Raw genomic sequence first — 17,733 nt, 5'->3', positions numbered from 1 at the left:
CTGTAGTCACTAGTCAGTGATGGAAAGCCCGCACGCAACAAGGACGTCGATAGCCTCGACCCTATTGAAATGAAAGAGACGGCATGAAGGTCACGAGGTCTATAAAAGCTTCTGTTACGATAAAAATAATAGGTACGAAAAAGTTTTCTTTTAATTCGATCTTTTCAATTGTTAAATACTTGTGGTATTTACGTATCGGTACTCGGTTTTAGCTCAAATATTTGCACATTATTATCATTATATTATGCTAATGTTAAGCATGATTAAAAGTGATAAGGAATTAGGATTACAATTATGCAGATAATTGTATAAAAATATTTTAAATATGACTAAGTAATCAAAAATATGAATAGCGAATAATTTACTTACTACTTACCTATTAGTAATTTTAACTGCCAGGAAGGCGAGAACATAATGTTAATCCAGAAGTTACAAATTAACAGTCTGAAAATAAACAGGAAATATACGTATTATATTAATATTGTTAGGTACAATTTAAACTAAGTTATATCAACTGAAAACATTTTGCGTGTTGCACTTATTGGAAAATCGTTGGATATAAAATTATGTAATTTAACTGTAATGTTGCATCATATTCCAGTCGCAGTCGTAGCGGTCGGTTCAACTAACAATAGGTACCTGCAATACAGCAACCAAAATTACCCTCAACAACTTTATACAACTTATGCTATATACAGGTGCTAATATATACTCACTTCATGCTTGCTAATTATTACATTGAAACTTGGTTAAGTGGGACCTGGATAAGTGAGAAACCTCCATAGACCATAACTGGAACTCATGCTGAGGTCCCAACACTTTGGCACTGAATTACCTCTGTTAGTGGGACGAGGTAAACCTCTATATCTGGGATTTGTTCTTTCGATTTATCATCATAGTCACCTCTATAACTGAGACAGCGAGTAAATTTTATATGCATAAACCTCTGTAACTGAGATAACATTGTTTGTTTACTCATTTTATTCTACCCACAAATTCCACACGTAATTCCAAGTACGTAAGTACAAATTTTGAGCTTCAATTACCTTCAGTTTTAGTTTCGCTTTACTATCATACAGATGTTTTTTTTAATGATCACACCTGTATAACTGAAATAACCTGTATTCTCACTTCTATTAATGGAACCCTCTGTAAATGAGACAGATATTTATTTATACCTGTATATCTGAGACACTGGGTAAGTGGAATACCTCTATAAGTGAAACGACATTGCAGGTCCCTTGATGTCTCACTTAACCAGGTTTCACTGTATTTGCAAATTATCTGCGCTCTGCGATTTCACCCCTCGCGCGTTAATAAGTTTCCAGCGTGAATTAGTTTAAGTAAGAGTTCCTTTTAATCCTAATGTTCCTGTGGGAATATCGGTATAAAAAAATAGCCTATGTTACTCCTTATAACAACAGCTACGTCAGTGAAACTGTCTGTGTCAGTGAAAGTCAATCTTCAATCGTCGACCATAAAAATTGGTCCAGCCGTTCCAGAGATTAGCTGGAACAAACAGACAGACAATAATTTTAAAATATACTACTATTTTGGTATAGGTACCTACTTACGCATTTAGTAAAAAGTGGTTGTTTTCATATTAAAAACAGGCACTCCCAATATTATTATTGGGAATAAGACATACCTACTACCGACTAGGCTACTTTTTACCGTATTGAAACATTTCATGGGACTACCACTACCAGGTCCACTACCAGGCCAGGTGGTGAATATTTTCTATACCCCTAGAGACTAGAGTTTCCTGTCTCCTGGCAATGATCGTTTTTCCCAGTTTCACTGAATAAATAAATATATTTTTATGCAATGGATAAAGTTATCTTATGTGGGAGATATAGTTACTTATATTATGTGTAACAAGCTACACTATTGCTTTATTTAGTTATAGCTGAAATAAATAGTTTTTCGTTTTAATTTTCAACTCTACTTCGTTCAGCCTCCACTAGCATAGCGTTAGCTTCTGTGCTAACACGAAAGAGTCGGAACTCCACTCATTCAATAATATTATCCAGATTTGATGTGAGCGACACATTGATAATAGGTAATTATTTATTATTCTTTAATACCGACGTGTTATGTGACTGAACTAGTGAACTCATACTTAACGACTGGACTGATTTCGATGACATTTTAATTATGACTTGGAATGAATTTTAAAGTTTAAATATACAGGGTTACTTGTAAAACACCAGCAACCTCGCAGGACCAGATAGCTAACATCATTTGTTCTACTTTTGGCATAACGTAATAAATTATTTTTAAATGATTTTTTAAACTTTTATTGTACTCTCCTAACATAATTTGTAAGTCTATGTTCTATTCATTATCGGATGGACGACGCGACACCCCCTTCCCCTTCTCGTTCGCTTCTTGTTTACGTAATTTTTGGGAGGCGTAGAGTTTATAATATTCAAACGGAAAATTAAATGAATATTTATTTTTGTATGAAATTAAAATCTAACAAATTATCAAAAGTCGTAGAACAAATGTTGTTGCTTATGATGTTAGCTATCTTGTCCTGCGAGGTTTCCGGTGTTTTACAAGTAACCCTGTAGAAGAACAGTAGAAACTTAAACTATATTAATCCTGTCGTAGATATGTGTTTTGTATGCCCTTTTGTTTAAAATTTACATGATAAGATAGGTACTGAAATAAAACTTTATTTAGGCTTGTTATAAATGCTGAATTCTAATAGTCATTCAAATAATTTGAAAATATGTACTTAAAAGAATTTTTACAAAACACACAAACTTTTTTATCTTTCACGAATCATGGCATAAAGAAAGGTGATGATAATTGTAACAAGTAAATGAGGTTTATGCATGACACATTATCTATGTATATCTTATACTTTCATCAACTTAAACCTATTCAGATTATTTAGTATTAAAAGTGATATGGAAATCAAATTAAAAAAACCCGATTGCTTTATTGAATCGACATTAACAATATTTTACCGTGACTATATATTTAAAACGCCTCGCCTTTATAATAATAGAGCTGAAAATACAAACCTATGTAGTTAACTAGGTATATTAAAAATTAATTATTTTTAACGTGTAACAAACTTTATGATAGAAACTAAGTACTTAGATAAATTTTCAAATTTATTAAGAGTTATAAGGATTTCTTATTATTACTGAAACAGTAAGTTATCTAATATTGTTTTATTGTTTGAAGACATCGCGGGAGACGTCCTGAAATAACATGAATTTGCAGCAGGGCGGTGCGCCCGCGCCGCGGCGCTACAATCGCACACACTAGGTATCCGACGCCATTTTCATACCGACCACGAGCTTTCCCGCAGCCAGGTAACTTTTCTTACTAATAAATAATATTTATTAACTTTATTCAATATGATAATTGTTACATTAATATCGCACTAACATTTAGAATTTTTAAATAGTGAACTAATTGTGCCTCGTGAATAGAAGAACAATGACCTCGACGGTACACGTAACAGTTAACATGTTTTTTTGTTTTTCTCTTAATTAGAAGATGTCAGGGACTAATTCAAAAATTTAAAACTAAAGCTTAATAACACCTCAAAAATAATAAATAAACAGCGTACCAATTCGTATTCTCAGTAAACATTAAGAAATAATAACATCTAAAAGTGAACTAAGGAATGTGACCGTCATGTTTGGGTTACATCAACAGATAGATGGAATAGTAACTGTTTTTTGTGCATATCAGCAACGAAACGAGAGGTATGGCAAGCTTTAGAATAAATCTATTTGTGTTAACATGTCCTTATTTTTTAATAGATCATCAACCATCCCCCGCAACGACAACGTTACGGGACACGAGTCGTGTCTCAAGCTGCGGTGCCCTTCGCACGTGCTTGGAAACATTGCAACCAGATACTATTACATAAATTGTTTTATTAAGTTATTGGTGGAAGTGATTTGTTGCGCCGATGACGCTAATTCAAAGAGAAGAAGACGGACGTGCTGAAAACATGGACGGACCAGCGCGGGAGGATCGCGGAAAGTCCTTGAGACCAGTGAGGAACAGGCGATATACACGGTTAGCTAACATGACTCATCTCTTTCAGTCTTTATTTAGTAAATAATGTCTTTGTGCGTCACTCAATACGAAAATTTATATTTCTTTTGTAAATTCAAAGGAGAGTCATAAATTATTACTTACTGTTTTATCATAATTTATTATTCGATTTCATGTTTCTTATTACAACTTACACCACTTTGCATGTTTGCAGACGATGTCTCGTGTCGGGCCAGCGTCCCCAAAAAAGGCTTTTTACACCAGAAATCAAACGATATCTAAAAGACTGGCTCGTAAGACGCCGAGATAACCCATACCCCAACCGAGAAGAAAAAAAGCTCCTTTCCAGAGAAACAGGACTCACATATATTCAAGTAAGTATTACTGATTTTAAAACCAAGTTGAAGACAAAAAGTTTCGTGTTACAGATCTGTACCTCTAAACAACCTAATTGGAAAAGTGCCAAGAATTGCTATTTGTTCATAAATAGGCACTATTTTTGTCACTACTCGACAAACAATTAAATCTGTAGTTTTAAATGATAATTGGATATTGAACATTTATTTTGAAAGAAATAAAATTTTTAATGTCTTAAGCCAATGACACTGGTACATACCTAATATCTATACTTCGAATCTCGGTGCTATTACGCACATTACGTACCTTGAAACACGAGACTATTCACTAGGTATATTATAAATTATTTTCGTTTTCGTAATATATAAATCCTATTACGTGAAATTTTTCATTGCTGGTAAAGTTTGCCCTAATATTCACAAGTGGAAGTAAATTTAAATGTATAATAATATTACAGATATGCAATTGGTTCGCAAACTGGCGAAGGAAGTTAAAAAATGTAAATGCTGATCGCAATCAATTGACTTGGGGCCATCTCATTCGCACTTACAATGATCGAGCACAAGGCAATGTTGAACAATTTAGTATCTGTTCAGATGATAGCATTTGGAGTGAACCGGGAGACAATAGTCCACGTGATACAGATCGATTTGAAAGCAGTCCTGATGCAAAATCAGAATATAAAAACGATGAAACTGACGGTTCAATAGTCTCTCTAGATCAAAACGAGAGTTTTAACAACAACTGTAATGAAGTCGACCACACCATTTCTAATTGTGATGATCCCAAAACGACAACTAGCCCGGTCCTTTTAAGCAAGTGGTTGGAAAGTGCTGCGCGATTTCAACCAAGTGAGGCCAATTATTCGTGGTGGGCGGAAGGAAGACGAAAAAAGCCGGAATTTAAAGTGCAACGAGGACCAATGAACACCCTGCGGCATGACAGAGACGAAGTAGAAGCAGCAGTTGCCCTTACCACATTAGCTGCTAGCCGCATTACTGCCTTATAAAATATTATGCATTTTAACTTCTTGCATAGATAATAATTGATAGTATGTATATTGTAATTAATGAGTTCTTCCTTAAATTATAAGTTTGATTTTAATTAAAATTAAATTTAACAATTGCTCAATAGAAAATTAATATTAATCATTTGATGTCTTACTTGTATTTCTTAAGTTAATGTAGTAATTCCTTGTAGCCTGCAGATTTAAAATAAAGCAAGTGATCAAGTAGATAAATTATAATCGTAGACAATGACCTACGTACTAATATATTTTGTGGTAAGTTCTGCCTACAAGGAACGCTAATATTTTGATCTCTTTTAGACTGGCTATAGCTTAACCAAAGATTGTTTATTACAATAAAAATGTACACAATTGTAAATTATTTTTTATTTTCCCACTAGCGGTGCTGGTTATTTACTCACTAGGTACCCAGTTGTTGCTATTAGTTACTATATTTTAAATACTTCTAAGATAAATTATAATTCAGGATAACAATGCCACTGTGCACTGTAAGGTTTTGAATAAAAGAAGCGAAACTATTTCCATCAAACATTGTTAATTGCGCCACACTCCTAACTGGCAACACATTTACACATTTACAGGAAGTTGTTGCCAACTTAGAGTTAGCGCGCAAGAACAACTTTTGTCTCCGCAACTATTCTGTCTCTCCCACAGAGCAAGTAATATAGGATGGTCTCTCCCATCAACTCTATGGGGACAAACGCTAAGACAAAAGTTGCTCTTGCGCCCCAGCTCTTAGGTACTAGTACAATAAATGAACTACAACTACTAATAAAATTGACTTGAATCTTTCTGGGTGAACTTCTATTTGCGATATTGAATTCAAAACATTCATACGAAACTATTACATGCTATGCTGTACAATCGATTCATAGACCATTGAGTTACTATGTACTGCGGTACATAATGTCATAGACCAATTTTTTCTGCACAGTATGTGAAAAAATTTATCTAATATCTAATATATATAAATATCTAATCTAATCTAATATATTATATAAATCTCGTGTCACAATGTTTGTCCTCAATGGACTCCTAAACCACTTAACCGATTATAATAAAATTCGCACACCGTGTGCAGTTCGATCCAACTTGAGAGATAGGATAGGTTTTATCCCTGAAATCCCTCGGGAACGGGAACTATGCGGGTTTTTCTTTGAAAACGCGGGCGAAGCCGCGGGCGGAAAGCTAGTTTATTTATAATTTCTAGTTAATGAAATTGGTTTTTCATTTTGTCGTTACTCGTTACTCGTTAGGTATATCATTCGAAATTATTGAATAACTGACTGATATAATAATCATTAAAGCTAGTTAAGTTAGTCACCGAAAGTCGCCGTCGCCGAAATTGGCGCCGCGACTGACTTTAACTGTTTACATGAAGTAAGTAGTAGTGGTGCGTTTCTCACGGTGACCACACGTTTGTGAAGTCAGTGGGAAAAATGAATTCACGAAAACAACTGAAACGACGATTTAATTTTTTTTTTTTTTTTTTTTAATTAAAAATTTATCAATTTTGCTGTTGAATGAGTTAATAAAAATTGTAGAAAATGAGATAACTAAAAATAAACGACAATGGGTAAGAAATTGGATTTAGGGATTTAATATCCCAAAGGCACTCGTTTTTGCCATATGATTGCACCAATTTAAGGGTTTCGTCTTCGCTTACGGGTCATTTTTATCGCCAGCGAAAAAAACGTGGTCACTCTACAACGCAGCGGCAGTGACTAACCACGCACTGACTTGTCTGTTTACACGGGGTTTATTTGGCTGACGCGGGGGTGCGCGGGTGGCGGGGGGCGCCAACTGACTTTAAAATATTCGTGTCCGAATATTCAACTCAGCGCTGAGTTCAAGCCTCTGTACTGACTTCAAATCTGTTTACACAGGGTTTTTTTCGCGTCAGCACTGATTTGCCTCGAATTTGTAGTCAGTTACTGACCCTGTGTAAATCAGCACTAATACTAATAATATTATAAATGCGAAAGTAACTCTGTCTGTCTGTTTGTTACTCAATCACGCCTTAACTACGGAACCAATTTGCATGAAATTTGCCGAGAAAGGACATAGGATAGGTTTTATCCCGGAAATCCCACGGGAACGGGAACTATGTGGGTTTTTCTTTGAAGACGCGGGTGGAAAGCTAGTATAGATATAGATATATACGCGAAAAAGTTTAAACGTAATCTGACGAAAAACACTGTGTGAACTTGAAATGTAACGCATAATTTTTTGGTAGATTTGAATTAAGTATTGATGTGAATCGGTTTTATTGTATTCAATATAATGGGTCAGTGAAGGTTCGGTATATTTAAAAACCACCTGACGTTAGATAAAGAAAATACTCCGCACAATACTTACTTATGTAGATATTATATATTCGCATTATAGGCTAAAGAAAATGAATGCGGTAAATTGAAATAGAGAGCAAATTTAACGTTACGGATCACAATTTTGCGACAGTTTGCAATCTTGCGTAAAGATTATAATCTAACAATTTTTTTTCGCACGGCGACAGTAATAAATAACAACAGCTATCAAACCCATGAATGAAGAGTTATTTTTAACTGAAATTGGACATTCTGAATTGATAGTATATTTTCGAATAAGTCAAGTTTATGATTTCTTAATTTATTTAAATTTTTATCAAGCACATACTTACCTAGTTCAGCTTTCAAAAAATTTTCATTCCGCATAGTACTTAATTTAAATACAAATAATATTATTTAATATGTAATTATATTATATATGTATTGTATTCGTAATGCTATACGCAGCCTATACTTTTAAGCTATTGCATAGCTTCTATCGCGGGCCTTGAGCGCGGGGACCGAATCGAGAAATTCCATAACGAAAAAACCTCACGCTCCCCACTCCGACGCGCTCGGAGGTGTGGCTTGAAGGCATGCTATGCAATAGCTTTACCGTGGCAGTCCCCGAGTGCCACACGTCTTTTTTTATGTATGTCTGATGGTATAAACTTATTCTGGTTAAAGTCAATTCAAATATTAATTTTATCCCACCACAAAGAAGGCAAAACAATTTACATAGATAATATATTGACACATTATGATTGCTCAAATGTTCCAAATAAACAATTTTTACATTGAATTTTAAATAGAAAACCATTCCACCATAAATAATTGACCTTTAGATAAATAGGTAATTGTTAATAATTCTGAAATAAACAGATTAATTTTTAAAAACAAATAAAAATAGATATATACCACATCTTCTATTACATTTAATTAATCTATGTTTACAATTACTATTATAACCTTATTTTAAGAACTTTCCTTTGAATCACATATTTCTTCGTTCTGAGGTGCTTTTTGCAATTCTATATGTTTATCAAGATGTGAAACTAATATTTGTTGGTTTTGATTCAATTGGTTCACGAGACAAGACCCAGCGCTCTGCAGCACATTACATAATTGACTTCTTGCAACATCCAGGTTGGGAAGTTTACTGAACTCCACTAACTCATTTTTTGACATAAATCTATCTTCTACAATGCCGGCTAAAACAAATATAACAATTAATAAAACTTAAAATACTAAGTCTCAATAAGTCAACAAAAATTATGTTTTATAGACTAACCCATAACAACCAGTTGAGGTGCCTTTTTCAGAATTTTAAACATTGTGTCAGCTTTATTGGGTTGCCCAAAAATAATGTTCTGATGTGATGTAAACAATTGATTAACAACTTCATATCTTGTGCCTGTGGTTGCCATGCTTACAATTTTTTTACCATAGGTCCTCAAATGTAGGTTGTTCTTTTTTAATGCCGCGAAAATTGGTGTCTTATCCTCCATGGATATTGAATTCATGTGCAGGAACACAACCATTTTTGATGTATTAAACCAATCGAGGCACTCACGGGCTAATATCCTTTCAAATGGATTATCAATTTCCTTTTTTACGTTCTTAGATTTATCAAAATCACAAAAAACATATTCAGGTAATTGGCTTCGAGGAGTTCCATAAATAGGTTTAGTTATATCCAGAAGAAGCTGCTTCTCAAAGTGAGGTTTACGAGGTCTTTGTATATTAATTTTACCTCGAAAACGTCTCGCAATTAAAAAAGTTGCAGGCGTCTGCAATAACGCTGAAAAAGGAGCAAATATTTTAAAAATATAACATCAGTGGTGTTCACAATGTGGTTAAATAATAATTGTGTTGTTTTCGTTTTTAATAATTACCTTTGTTTAAAGACGCCATGTTATTCCTACAATTATTAATATCCTTTGATTATTTTTAGTGTGTGATTATTTAATTACACATAACCTAATAATAAAATTGAAAATAGTGTTAGAAATTAAAAACCTCTTGAAGATTATTAATAAGTTAGCATTGACTTGTGTCAGTTGTCACATGTCATTGTCATATATCTTTTTTTTTTTTTTTTGGATATTGTGCTTAAATCTAATACACTGGAGATTGCACTATGACCATTAACTTGTAACTAGAAAAATATGACCTTGAATGACGTCAGTTATGTTCTTTGTCTCTTTCTGTGGAGTGACCACGCTGGTTTGTAAATTCAGGATTTTTCAAAATAGAAAAAACTAAAAATCATGGTCTATAAATAATAACGACGTATATATTTTAACAGTAATTATAATATAATACATACTCTATAGGTACATACAATTTTAATTGGTATAGAATGATAGTTTTATTTAACATTAAATAAAATTTATGGACCGATATATAGCATTAACATCCTTTGTAAATAGAGGAAAGTTGTGTTTTGCATCAGATGCTGTTTACCAAATTGTAAGCTACTCAGATCTTCTTTTTAAACGCGTTGCTTCGACGGGTCAATTTCAAGCCAACATCATCAAAGAAAAACTGTTTATAGCAGCCTTGCACAAATTTCAGCTAACTTTACAAAGTTTATTTTTCAAAAGGTATTTTTTTCTGGGCACATATATTTCTTTATATTTTCTTTTTTACTTACCCTACTATATGTCGGTGTCACTTGGTGTCAGCGGCCGCCATTGAAGATTCGTTTCTTTATTGAACTGCACAGATCTAGCACAACGCACAAGCATAGTTGTGCTAGATCTGTGTTGAACTGCGTTATAATAATAATTATTGACGTACGTCAATACTATTCACGGTAGTTTTGCGTCGTGCATCGTGTATGACCTTGGCGGGACGTACGTCCAAATGGACCGTGAATAAGGCGCTTGTGCGCTTAACACTTACATTCTGTATTCTGTAATCTGTTACGTAGTAACTAATACATAATCTGTGGTAATCTGTAATCTGTTCTGTCACCAAAAATTATCAAAACAAAAGCGGTACCTACGCAATAGGCATGTGATTAATTTTCTAAACATTAATAAATAACGAAAAAAGTTAACTAAATTTACAGAATCATATAAAAAACATATTTACAATATTCTATTACTTGAAAGAAGTTTCTATTCAACTGGCTTTTTAGTGACTACTTTTTAAAAGAACGTTTGTTTTGTGAGGTTACCTTTGAAAAAAAAATAAGCAATTATTTTTAATATCCATGAAAATGAGGGGTCACCAAGAAGACACACCACCCTCATCTGTAAATGGTGATGACATTATGGGAATGGATAATGAAAATGAAGATGAACTCATTTATTTGGGAGAGCTGGACGAGATTCAGTTTGATGACGAAGAAATGGTTGACGATCAAGAAGAGGAATACAATGATGTTGGTATGGAAAGGCCTGAAGACCACGCGGCAATGGTTTTCGATAAACATACAGGCTCAGTTTTTTGTTGTGATCTTCATCCAAGTGGAAAATTTGCTGTCACTGGAGGAGAGGATGATAAAGCCTATGTATGGTCTGTAGAAACTGGTCAAATAATCATGGATTGTACGGGTCATAAAGATTCAGTAATTTTCGTAGGCTTTAGTTTTGATGGAGCTTACTTAGCCACAGTTGATATGTGTGGCTTAATTAAAGTTTGGAAGTGTAATTTAGAAGAAAATCAGCAGGAACCGTGGCCTGTGGCATTTGAATATGAAGCTGATGATCTAAGTTGGGGCCTTTGGCATTTTGGTGCACGGGTCCTCATATGTGGAGCAGTAGCTGGTGACATATATGTCTTTAAAATACCATCAGGAGATACTAAAGTTCTTCAAGGACATAATATTAGAACTGAATGTGGAAAGGTATTACAAATTTAAATATATTTCTTGTTTTATTGCATTAACTTTTATCTTTGTCAAGAACAGCTAATGAAAAGTATGTCTTGCGCTAGGAAATTTACATGTATTATCGATTTATGAATTGACATATTTATTGAAAAAGTAACCGTGAAATTAATGAATGAACCATGCTTATGGATAGTGTTCCTTTATTAACCCCTTACCGCATACAGAGCCATATATGGACGACGAAGTTTATGAATTTTTTATAGGCTAACTATAAACAATATCTAAAAAAACTACCTTACATCTTAAACAGCATTTCATCGAGAATTGGAATGTAATTAATTTATACAGTGTAAATATTATCCATCAGATATATTATAGATTTAGTCTAGCGCGTGCGACGGTTTGGGTGCGCGGAAAAAACCGTGATTTTCAAATTAAGATTTCAATATCAAAAAGGTGAGTAAAGCCATGAAAAAAAATATTTCTTCATTCTTTAGTCTTTCTAAAATAAGGTAAAACATTTGGTTAGGTTGTTTTTTTGCTTTAATCATGTTTTTTTGTACTTTTCCAAATCTGTCATATTTGGCTTCGTATGCATTCCGTCCAAAATATATTATGTCATATGTGGCTGGGTATGCATTCAAGCACAGCATTCAAGGATACTTTCACTGATTGTTCCAGTATCAATCCTAGACACTTTTATCTCACTATGCTAAGCATGTAAATATTATATCATCATCAATAAATACAGACTCATGCTATATGCCACTGTATGATTTTTAATTAGCCGTTTCAGAGCAAATGCGAAAGTCAGGGAAAGCTCTTATTACCAAAAGACGTGGTCGTCTCTCAAAAACTTAGAAACATCGGCATCTCTGGAGTCTCCTCAGTATTTCTGACTCGCCAATTACCGCAAAAAAGCTACGAAAAACTCCTGCAGGACATCTAGATTTTCACTTTGATTCTGTACGGTCTGATGGGATTAGTCATTACCGAATTTGGAAGAAGAACGCCCGTCAGCTATGCCTATATTGTTCCAATTTCGTTCCTTCACGTTATGTGAAAAATATAACGTGTTTTTATGTTATAATGACAAACGTAATTGTTTTAAGCAATTTCACGAAGTATAAGTTGGCTGTGATTCTGGGTGTTATTTAGGTATCCATATAAAGTACTAACATTTCGCCCGCGGCCTCGCCCGCGTTTTCAAAGAAAACCCCGCATAGTTCCCGTTCCCGTGGGATTTTCGGGATAAAACCTATCCTATGTGTTAGTCCAAGTTACCCTCTATATTATGTGTGCTAAATTTCATAGAAGTCGGTTCAGTAGTATTTGCGTGAAACAGTAACAAACAAACACATACACATACATCCACCCTCACAAACATTCGAATTTATAATATAAGTAGGATAGGATTTATGTAAAGTATATGTAGCATATCAGTTGACTAAGCATTCAGGATACAAGCTTAAGTTTAGTTTGGGGCTTAGCAACCGTGTGTGTGAAATTAATCCGGAATATGTTTTTATTTTATTAATTAGTTACTTTTTTCTAATTGCATACGAAGCCATATATGACAGAAAAAATACAACAAACACTGCATACGAGTCCATATATGGCGCCGTTATATATTTTCTATAATATAAGTAAATAATTTTTTTTCTCAATTTGATCTCATAATGTAAGGTCTAATAAACACTTTTTTGCAAAAAAATAATTTTTATTTCATCTCCTTAATAATTCATGCAATAAGGGGTTAATTAATTATTATTATTATAATTAAATTACTTTTACTATTATTTACACATAATCAGAATATAAATCAAAGATATATTCTAGATCTACCCTGATGGTGTGAGGCTTGCTGCTGGCTATGAAGACGGAGTTGTTAAGATCTGGGATCTTAAGACAAATGCTGTTCTTCACCAACTGCCTGCTGGTATGCATGAGAGCCGCGTCACAGCACTCGATCTTCATCCTGAGAATAATCTTTTGGCGTCCATTTCCACAGATGGTAATAAAATAATTTTATTATAATCAACATAATACTTTTTTAACATATTTTCTTAGGCAAGTTAGCAAACTAGCTACTTCTCTTTGTCATATTTATGAGATATAGAAAAATGTTTCCATATTTGTCGCAAGTTCCTGCAAAGTAACAAATTTAAGCTAGCATAAATTGAAAAAAATAGTGTGTGTCCTGAGCATATGTGTTAGAAGTGAAACTTTTTTTACGTTACGGTATTGTCATGACGCGACCTTCAAATATTACTCTCAACACGCCTAAAGAAGTTTCACTTCAATATATAACACAAATGCACAAGCATAATTGTTTTCACATGTAACTAATATCTTTTACAAAGTATGTTTTTATAAAATTAAAAATAACTGGATCTTCTTTATAAATTATCTGATTAATAGGCATGACGACAGTATCCATAAATGATCGTATTAGTGTTTTTAAGGGAAAATGTATAATAAATAAATTCAATATAGTGACTTAAAAATCTTAAAAACACTAAGATTAATGAGATTATCAATAAAATAAAACATTGAAATTCTGCAGTTGGCCATTTTGACTAAAGGTACAAGTCCGAGACGGGCCGCAGACCGCAAACTGCAACAGCAAACTGCAAGCGAAAGCACTTGTTTCTATGAACATCTATGAAATTGATTCCAAGCGCGGCAACACTGCTGCCTGCAGACGCAACGCGCAGCGTGCGGCCGCGGCGCGGAGCGACCGCAGACTGCAGTATGCAAATGCCAATTATTGCCATGGCAACTATTTGTTTATTTATATTTTAATTGGTGAATTCTTATGACTTTTGCGTTCTGTGCATTGTGCAGCCACGGCATGCAGCCGCAGTTGGAATAGCGACCGCAGGCAGCATTGCGGTAACCGCAGCCGGTAGCCACAGTGTCGCCTGCGGTTGCGGTCTGCGGCCCGTCTCGGACTTGTACCTTTAAACACGCGTGACGTCACGCTTAAGTAAACAACTCACGTCAGATGTATTTTGTTGTTATGAATATGTTGAAAATACGCATTTTTATTTATTTTCTATTGTTTCACGTATGCTTTATCGACTCAGCCCCCCTAGCCAAGTGGCTTTCTGTTAGCGTAGCGTTCAATAGAATAGACTACGAAGAAATATAATTGCGAATTCATGAATACGTGGTTTTGGGGTTCTCCGCGCCAACTTTATACAATCATTTCTTATTATTTTCTCGCTTGAAATAATTACTAACACATTTTTGAGCATTATTTTAATGTGGATTCACACTGCAATACTGCACACCACTTATAAACTTTGAAATTCGTTTCTATAACACATATTAAATATATATTTTTTTTTAATTTTCTTCGCAATGCATACAAATAATTACGTATTTACTAAAGAGTGACGTCACGCTTATGCCATGACACCTGCGAGCTGCTTTGGCACAGTTGATAAATATTTTTTGAAAAATGGCTTTTATCTTCGTTAAATTTAAGGGGCCATCCATAAAGTACGTCACACTAATTTCATGAGATTTTGAGCACCCCCCCGTCCTTGTCACAGGTGGTCACATTTCTAAGACCCCCCCCTCCCTAGTGTGACGTCACATGTTTCGCAATTTAACATCGAAAAATTATTAAATTAAAACAGCAGTTCAAAATAGTTTGATTTCTATTTAAAATAAGTACTTTTTTTTATGAAATCAACTTATTTAGTCCATTGAAAAGTTACATTTGGGTTCGCATTTTTTAGAGGACGCAATTTTATTTTTTTGATGTGTAGGGGGGGTCAGTGTGAAGCTATCGCTAAGTTTGTGGGGTCGCCACCATTGTTCCGCGGCCGCCATCTTGAAAATAGCGGTTGATATGGTTTTTTACGATATATCTCTTAAACTATTTATCTAAAAAATAACATTGTAAGCATTATTTGTTGCAAATTAAATTCTCTACAACTTTAGTCCAGTAATTTTTTATCGTAGAACTATAAATAAAAAAATTTAATTAATATTAATTAAGTTCAGAAATTAGAGATATTTATATTTTTAGATAATTTTTTTTTATCATTTTAGGAAGAAATTATATCAGACAATTTTTGTAGATTGTTTTTCGAGGAACAGTTTTTATTTACAACATTTTTTAATCACGTCAGTAGCTAGGGTTTTACACATCCAAAAAATAAAATTGCGTCCTCTAGAAAACTTAAGATTTGGCCTAAAAAATGTAACATTTCAATGGACTTTTGAAACAATAACAAAAAAATAAACTAATGAATAAATATAAATTGTCAGCAAAACAATTTAAATCGTATTGCCCTAAAGATAGAGTTGGCCATATTTTTTAGATTAATTTATATTTCAAATTACGCGATTAGTACCTGTAGATTTTGAAATGTGATGTCACGAAACTTAGGACCCCTCCCACCCCTTGTCACACCATGTCACACTTTGTCGACCCCCTCCCCCCCTCTTTACGTGTGACGTACTTTATGGATGGCCCCTAAGTATATTACCGAAATATAGGGTTTTTCTTGTATAGTAAACGTATACACACATTAAGGAAGAGGATTTCAAAATCTTTCGTCATGCCTATTGTACAGTCTTTATAAATTATCTATTCCGAAGATTTACAAAGACCTATTAAAGAAAAGTTTAACAAAAAAATTGACTTTAAACATACAAAAAACATGTTTTGTTTTATATTTTGTCTACGAGATGTCTCTACATAAGCTAAGAAAGTATGTTTACATGTATTCTAAAACTTGTTTCTCTTACAGGGAAGGTGTGTCTAACTACATCCAATAATGGGAAAGTGGTTGCACAACTTCAAGCCGATAATGATTTAGAAACCGTTGCTTTTTGTCAAGATGCACAGCTCGGATATTTTGCTCTTGGTAATAAAGCTTTGATATACAATAACCTAAAACAAACATGAATGTTACTTATTAAACTGTATGTATCCTGGTTAGTGAATTTAAGAATGTTGGAGTTTACATAATATTAAATTTTGATATGAATAATGTGGAAGAGCCAGATCATACACACTCATTTTGGCTTTTAACCAATATCAATCCTTACTTTTAGAAACAAATATATATAATAAATTATTTTAAATTGTAGCTTCTACATTGTAATAATAGGTAATTGAATTAATTGATCTTACACCAGCTGCTGATTTGACAGACTATAATATTATTGTCTTCCCGCGTAAATTTCAAATAGTCGTTAAATTTTTTTAATTTTCATTTTTGGCGCAAGTTCTTTCTTTTCTACTCCTGACAATATAAACACAACAATAAAAGAATAGCGAAATCGGTCCAGATGTTTACGCGTGATGCCGTGACCAAGGGCAATCGAGATCCATTTTTATTTATAGAAATGTTTTATGAAATAGTGTAATGCTCATTTTTGTTTATTTAGTGAAGTAATTATAACATGGACACACATTTTGTTTATTTAGTGAAGTAATTATAACACAATTAGGTATGTTTTTTTTTTAATATGAGAAAAAAAAATTATTGAAAATAAGTATAACTGCAAGTAACTTACGGTAATTTTCTTAAAATAAAGTCACAGAATTTACATCAACAATACCACCCATAATGACGTGTTTTATGTGCTTATTATTATTTTTAGGCACATTAAACGGTTCTGTGACAATATGGGATACAGCAAGACAAATGGTTCGTCATTCCTGTGCCAAATCTGAGGAAGATGTATCGGCTGGCGTTACGAAAATGATATGGGTTGAAGAAAATCTTCTTACTGGTTGCCTCGATGGTTCCGTAAGATTTTACGAAGGAAGATCTGGTGAAAGAAGTGCTATGTTAACCGGCCATTGGTCAGAAGTACTAGATTTGGTACACAATGCCAAGGAAAATATTATATTAACCACATCCGACGATGGCACCGCAAGGATATTTAAATATCCAGTCAAGAGCGACAACGACTAGTTTACAATGGTTATAATTATGTTACTCTATTTTATATTTATACTCAATAAATATTTATATACAAAATGAGTTTTCGTTACATAGTAAACTTTAACCGATACGTTAAATTTTCCTTTTATTTTAGCCTATATTGGGTGAGGTTCATTGATCTCCGACCATCAGCCTGTCAATGACCTTTTGCAGTGATGCTATAATAATTATATTTTGTGTCCGTCTATTGTTAATCTT

The 17,733-nt window shown here is 33.6% G+C and overlaps 3 protein-coding genes across 3 annotated transcripts; 2 read left to right on the top strand and 1 right to left on the bottom strand.

Annotated features, from left to right (window-relative positions):
* The first annotated feature begins 3,201 nt into the window (after positions 1-3,201).
* On the top strand, positions 3,202-5,771 carry LOC123690761 (iroquois-class homeodomain protein irx-5). The gene is made up of 4 exons (XM_045634869.1): positions 3,202-3,332; positions 3,789-4,050; positions 4,244-4,403; positions 4,844-5,771. The coding sequence occupies exons 2-4, from the start codon at positions 3,941-3,943 to the stop codon at positions 5,393-5,395; spliced, it is 822 nt and encodes a 273-aa protein (XP_045490825.1). The 5' UTR covers positions 3,202-3,332; positions 3,789-3,940; the 3' UTR covers positions 5,396-5,771.
* Positions 5,772-8,634: 2,863 nt separating this feature from the next.
* LOC123690764 (39S ribosomal protein L10, mitochondrial) lies at positions 8,635-9,757 on the bottom strand. Its single transcript, XM_045634872.1, has 3 exons — positions 9,615-9,757; positions 9,011-9,520; positions 8,635-8,930 (listed from the first exon to the last, which is right to left on the bottom strand). Exons 1-3 carry the CDS (start codon positions 9,631-9,633, stop codon positions 8,695-8,697), a joined length of 765 nt encoding a protein of 254 aa, XP_045490828.1. The 5' UTR covers positions 9,634-9,757; the 3' UTR covers positions 8,635-8,694.
* A 961-nt stretch (positions 9,758-10,718) lies between these two features.
* Positions 10,719-17,571, top strand: LOC123690755 (angio-associated migratory cell protein). The gene is made up of 4 exons (XM_045634858.1): positions 10,719-11,575; positions 13,400-13,574; positions 16,330-16,446; positions 17,189-17,571. Exons 1-4 carry the CDS (start codon positions 10,940-10,942, stop codon positions 17,503-17,505), a joined length of 1,245 nt encoding a protein of 414 aa, XP_045490814.1. The 5' UTR covers positions 10,719-10,939; the 3' UTR covers positions 17,506-17,571.
* The last annotated feature ends 162 nt before the right edge of the window (positions 17,572-17,733 follow it).

Source organism: Colias croceus, chromosome 3 (genome assembly GCF_905220415.1).
Source record: "Colias croceus chromosome 3, ilColCroc2.1".
Classification (NCBI taxonomy): Eukaryota; Metazoa; Arthropoda; class Insecta; order Lepidoptera; family Pieridae; genus Colias; species Colias croceus.
Note: the sequence above shows the minus strand (reverse complement) of the source record. Positions and strands in the feature narration are given on the sequence as shown.